At 40.5% G+C, this 6,257-nt stretch overlaps 1 protein-coding gene across 1 annotated transcript in view; it reads left to right on the top strand.

Moving 5' to 3' along the window:
• mamdc2a (MAM domain containing 2a) overlaps positions 1-4,455 on the top strand; it is a 77,145-nt gene extending 72,690 nt beyond the window's left edge. Inside the window, exons 10-13 of the mRNA XM_046034029.1 lie at positions 2,008-2,154; positions 2,405-2,664; positions 3,808-3,892; positions 4,121-4,455. Of these exons, the coding sequence (XP_045889985.1) occupies positions 2,008-2,154; positions 2,405-2,664; positions 3,808-3,892; positions 4,121-4,182 (554 nt within the window). The 3' untranslated portion in view covers positions 4,183-4,455. The remainder of the gene's footprint in view (positions 1-2,007; positions 2,155-2,404; positions 2,665-3,807; positions 3,893-4,120) is intronic.
• The last annotated feature ends 1,802 nt before the right edge of the window (positions 4,456-6,257 follow it).

The raw sequence follows: 6,257 nt of genomic DNA, 5'->3' as shown, positions 1-6,257 counted from the left end.
GAACGCTCTGGCTCCTAGTCTACTTTTGGAGACTCTAGGAACCACAAGTAACCCTGCATTCTGGGAGCGCAGTGCTCTGGTGGGGTAGTAAGGTACTATGAGCTCTTTAAGATAAGATGGTGCCTGACCATTAAGTGCTTTGTAGGTTAGAAGAATGATTTTAAATTCTATTCTGGATTTTACTGGAAGCCAATGCAGAGAAGCTAAAACAGGAGAAATATGATCTCTTTTCCTGGTTCCTGTCAGAACACGTGCTGCAGCATTCTGGATCAGCTGAAGAGTCTTAACGGACTTTTTCGAGCAGCCTGATAATAAGGAATTGCAGTAATCCAGCCTAGAAGTAACAAATGCATGGACTAGTTTTTCTGCATCATTTTTAGACAGGATGTTCCTGATTTTCGCAATATTACGTAGGTGAAAAAAGGCGGTCCTTGAAATTTGCTTAATGTAAGACTTAAACGACATGTCCTGATCAAAGATAACTCCAAGATTCCTCACAGTGGTGCTGGAGGCCAAGGCAATGCCATCCAGGGAAACTATATCTTTAGATAATGCGTCACGGAGGTGCTTAGGCCCCAGAACAATAACTTCAGTTTTATCTGAGTTTAATATTAGAAAATTACAGGTCATCCAGGTTTTAACATCCTGAAGGCACATTTGAAGTTTAGCTAATTCATTGTTAACATGTACAAACTGAAATCAATCTGATAAATAGGACTTAAACCAGCTTAGAGCGGTTCCTTTAATTCCAATGAAATGTTCCAGTCTCCGCAATAGGATCTGATGGTCAATGGTATCAAATGCAGCACTAAGAGCTAGTAAAACCAGTACAGAGACAAGTCCTTTGTCTGATGTAATGAGGAGGTCATTAAAATGTTTTTCTCCAGGGGATGAAGCAGTCTTCCCTCACTGCCCCTCTGGTTACCCTGACCTCACTGGATCTGAAATGTATAAATTCACATAGTGGGGGAGGTGTTAAACCATGTCTGATTTTATAAATTAAACAGATGTTTTGTCCCAGGTAAGTAACTGATATTTCCTCAGAATACTACAGTGGTGGTAATGGTATGGTTTTTTATCCAGTATTTTTAATGCTTGTTTGTATAATGTTTCTAATGGTTTTATTGTTGCATGTAATAGTTTTGCAAAGTGAAAAAGTCCACCCCAAAGGGAGTTCCCATTTCCCTCAGAAAACGCTGCTCCTGAACTGCCTGAAAACAGCTCGATTGTAGTCCAGCCTTTATTTCTGCAACCTATCTGTGTCACTTTGTAACACGCGTCACAATGCTTGCCTAGCGGCTAGTGTGGCACATCCTCAAAAACACAGGTGGAGAAACACACTGAGCTGCAGCTCACACAGTGACAAGACATCTGCTCACTGCCTCCAGTCTAGTTTGTGAACCAAAGCCTGTTTTCCGGCTTGTCAGGACACGCCCTACTCTGCTTATGATTGGCTAGTAGTCCTTACCTAGGTACTGCGCATGTACAACTCCCAACAAAGATTTAATACTTTAATGTGGGATGCTTCCCCCGGCAGCTAAAACAGGGCCTTCAACACACAGGGTGAAAAGAGGAGCTGCAGCAATGTGCAGTTTGAAAAATATGGTGTTTTTGAAAATAAAACCATGAAAACCTGTTCTGGTACAACCCCTAAATAAAATTATGAACCTGAAAATGAGCATTATATCAGTACTTTAAAGAGGAGGCCTTCATGTTGGAGTATAAAGGAAAACCATACACACAGACCTATACTGTTCATTAAAATCATTACAGACAACTGCGTGAGTGTTTGGCTACATTTACCTCAGATTATTATAGTGCACTCTGAGCTGCTGGATTGGAGAAATCCCACCACTGACCTGTGTCTGCTGGGCTGTCCTTCACTTGCAGAATGATCCTGGAGTTTTAAATGAAAACCGTAGACACACTGCGCTCAGCCATTTTCTTAGCAAAACTAGCCCCGGTTGCCTCTGCTCACCTTATGCATGTTGTGTGTTTGCTCCATAGGCTCCCTCCCAGGCCAGTGTAACTTTGAAAATGGAGTCTGTGGCTACATCCAGGATAAGAAAGAAGACAAAGCTGACTGGCTGCGAGTCAGAGGACACACCCCCACCTCCTATACAGGGCCCAGAGGAGACCACACTACTGGGGTGGGTGAGTTATTTCCTTATTCATTGCTTTGTTCATCATCCAGAGCTCACTGTTTAAGACTTTAATCTCAGGAATTCACACTTTGACAAGTTGTTGGCTGTTGGATGTGTGTTCTCATTCACACAGTATTCTGTTCTTCTTTGTGTGTAGTATTTAAATTTTTTACAGCTGCAAAAACAACTCTCCACTGAGATCAATAAAGTTTCAGACTTGTCCTGTCTCCGCTCTTTTGTCCTCTCTGTTCTTCCTCCAGGTTACTTCATGTACATTGAGGCATCACTCATGCATCCCGGTCACAAAGCTCGGCTACGGACCTCTGTCCTGCGGGGCTCTTTGTCCCCTCAGTGTTTGATCTTCTACTACCACATGTATGGATCTGGCACCGGCATACTGAGCGTGCTTTTGCACCACGGCAGCAAAGAGCATGACACGCTGCTGTGGAGACGGCGTGGTGAGCAGAGCGTCAGCTGGATGAGGGCAATGGTGGACTACCACTGTGATGTTCGACACCAGGTACGTCATTGAGTACAATACAATAAGAGAGTGGTTCCTAATATAGAGATGGTGAGGAAACACCAAACAGCTAGTAGCCTCCCATGTCTCTGTTCATCATCAAATTAATCTTGCTGATTACAGACTCTGGCAGAGTTGTAACTCTTAAAGTATTATGGTCACATTTCCTGCAAAATTATTTTTATATATCTGCTATTTGCATCTTCAAAGTAATTAAGTAACTCAAGTAAAGATAATGTACTTTTAAACAATGCTGTTACAATGGTACAAATTTGTACTTTACCCGGAAACTACTTTGTATCTTTACGGCTGACAAACACGTGCGTTTCCGACCTCTAGACACAACGGGACAATACGGTCACTTGACATTGTATCGGACCAACCCTAGATGTCATGTGCTTATATATATCTTCACTAGTCAGATTTGTCAGGGGTCCAGAGAAAACTGATTTGAGACACACTTTAATAATCTCATTTCATCTGTGGGACATTAGGGTCTGGACTGACATGAACAAACTAGTGTAACAGACTGCTGTGTCTGAAACATGCTCTGGGCCAGTGGGCAAGTTCTTTTCTTGGCCATCATGTCGCATGACAAGTGATGGAGGAAATTGCTCATGAGTCCTCACAAAGCAGCCACTATTTTCCAGTATTATTTATGTTTAGCTTGGTTTTGGTCTATTTTGTATTCACTGCGAAAGTCTCAAAGTCTCAGCCCAACAACCCAATTGACTTTTTCCCTGTATCAACTATTCAACATCTGAGTAGCTTTCTTTATCTGAGTTAGGCGGACACTCTTGGTTAATTACATTGCTTTAAATTGCTCAGTAGAACAACGAATAAAGCCACTGGGACAGGTTGTTCTTTGGGTCAGATGTGACTGGTTGTTGTACTCTCAGGTGCATTAAGTGGCTATGCTACAAACAATTTCATTTTTCAGTTAATTGACAAGCCGCCAATTTACCAGCCTTTCATGAATGCTATTAGATTTTCAAACATTCTTTTGCTGAGCATTATTTAGCATTGTAAATAATGTGTCAGAATATTTAGAGTCAAAATAAATCATGTCCATAATATGTTTGTCACACCCACTGTTATGCGTCTAGTGGACATACTCCGTTTCACATAGTTTGTTTCCTACAGATTATATTTGAAGCCATCCGAGGCCCATCACTACGAAGTGATATTGCTATTGACGACATCCTTATTAAAAGAGGACCATGTGAAGGTTAGTATAACACACAGTCTAAAGATCATACCTATTTCACTCTAGACTGCTGTTGTTGTGTCTTTACTTGTCCACTTTCATCTCTATGTCAAACTAATGCAGACATATTGTAACTGTACACAAAAGCTTTTTCTCTTTAAACCAGACTTTGTTATGATATTTGTACAGTTCAGCAATACTAAATGCATTGTTTTACTCATATCTGTGTTGTCTTGTTGTTCTCTTCAGATCCTGGTGACATCATTCCATACTCAGGCTTCTCAGAGTATTTCAATGAGATTGAGAACTGAGACTGGCAGAGAGTCTTTCTATATAAATGCTTTGTAGTTTTTCATAGTTGGGCTGGGTTTCTTTCAGAAGTGTGAATGTGAACAATCCACCAAGACAATTTACAAAGCTGAAGAGCAATGCTTGTGATGCAGCTAGCACCTCCACTGGGAGGGAGTTAGAAGATGACAAGTTTACAGTTTGCTAACATTCTCAAAAATCATGTATGTAAATCATGGTGCAGTGTGGTCTCACTCTATATAGATATGCCAACACATAAATCAAATGTTTGCCAAGTGTTGTTTTTGAGTTGAGAATTATTTTTCTTTGGTCCTTTCATTGGGGTAACTTACTAAATTAACAATAGAGAAAAGACTCTCAGTAACACTAAACACTCCTTTAGGTCACACATTTTAGATAGAGATAGAACTTGCTCCAGATTCTTACAGATTCATTGTAGAGCCCTTTGAGACACAACTTAAAGTAATCCAGTGATTTAGTAATGCAATTCCATTGAGTGACACAAAAAAGAATGGTGAAAATAAAAGCTGAGGCTGAGATATCCTGACTTTTAGTCCATAGTATGAGTCAAACTCCAAAAACACTTTACCAATAATGCAACACAATCATATGTTTTCTTGAGACCCCCCTGCCTGGTAAACAGCTACATATTTTAAACTGCGTGCCCCCAGTTTGTGATGTTTGGCTTTCTATTCATTGGCCACAGAGGCAAGGAAAAGACAGCGGAGAGGGGGGAATGAGCCGTTTCCACTATTTAGTGGAACTAGCAAAAGTGGATTAAGATGCTATGCGTTTTGGACGTTAAAGTAGGGGCCAAACAGAGTGACCAATCTGTGCTTAGTTTATGTACTTTGTTGATTTGTTATCAGACACATCTACTGAAAGTGACAGAAGCAGAAAGGAAAGGGACGAGAAAGTACAAAACTATGGGGAGATGGAAGAAGTTGAGTTAGTAGCATGCATTAATGGGATGAGAATGCATACAGATGGAGAGGGAGAGGAGGAGAGAGGAGCTCATCGCAATTTTTCCACCAGATATTGCGATTACGCTTTGCGACTTTTTAAAAAAAGTTTAGCTAAAGTTCAATATTCACTGCCAGTCTATTTTTGTGTGGGGACAAAAATGAAACAGGATTTGCAGTGCTTTCTTGCTGCCGTCTTGATAATAGTTTACAGAGTAATGATACCATGTTTTTGGGTCTGTGTCTAAAACACTCCCAAACTTTAGATGCTCGTAGGCGAGGGTTGTATTTGCTGTAGTTTGTTCTCCAGGGGAATCTCTGCTTAAACTGTGTGTGACGCGCCGACGCACGTTATGCTATTCCATAATGTCTATTACATACTATCAGGTGTTTGAATTTGCAAAGGTATTGAGGTTTGAATGCTAATACATAAAATCTTGCTAATATTTCTCACATATCCCATATCGGAATATAACTAAAATTGTGTAGGTTATTTTTTCATCAATCATTTCAATCATTTTTTATGTTAATTCCACCGTGATCTGAGTCACAATGAAGGCACTTAAATAGAAAGGTTCACTTCTACTAACTACTGCAACTAACAGAGTTACCAAGAGGTAGCTTCTCCATTGACCTCTAGACTCTGTATTTCTCGTTTATCTCACAATTCTATTAACCCTAGACACTATAGTGCATGAATCTGGTCATGGTTGTTTATGAAATGCTGGAACCACCATGTGCACCAGTAAACATAATCTGAATGATCAAGCAATGATCACATCATACTTACTGAAGAAACTGCTGAGCATCCTTTTGGCTCAGAGCCTCATCCTGGGAATCTGGATTTGGAGCTGCTGGTGGAGAAATAGGAGAGTATCATCACATTGCATTTCAATATTCCCCGACTGCACATCGTCATGTATTCCTTCTTCAACAGAGAAACGGTTTAGAACAGGTTCATGTCCTTCTCAATGGCAGCAAAATCTAGAAAGAGCTGGTTAAATTCTGTGATCAGTCATGTCAGTCAAAGTTAGGAGGTGTGAGTGCTTGCAGTTACTGATATTCCCATTTGGTGATAGTGACGGTAGAATTCCAATATGAGCTGCATCTCAATA

Source organism: Micropterus dolomieu, linkage group LG21 (genome assembly GCF_021292245.1).
Source record: "Micropterus dolomieu isolate WLL.071019.BEF.003 ecotype Adirondacks linkage group LG21, ASM2129224v1, whole genome shotgun sequence".
Classification (NCBI taxonomy): domain Eukaryota; kingdom Metazoa; phylum Chordata; class Actinopteri; order Centrarchiformes; family Centrarchidae; genus Micropterus; species Micropterus dolomieu.
This window is presented reverse-complemented; position numbering and strand designations above follow the sequence as displayed.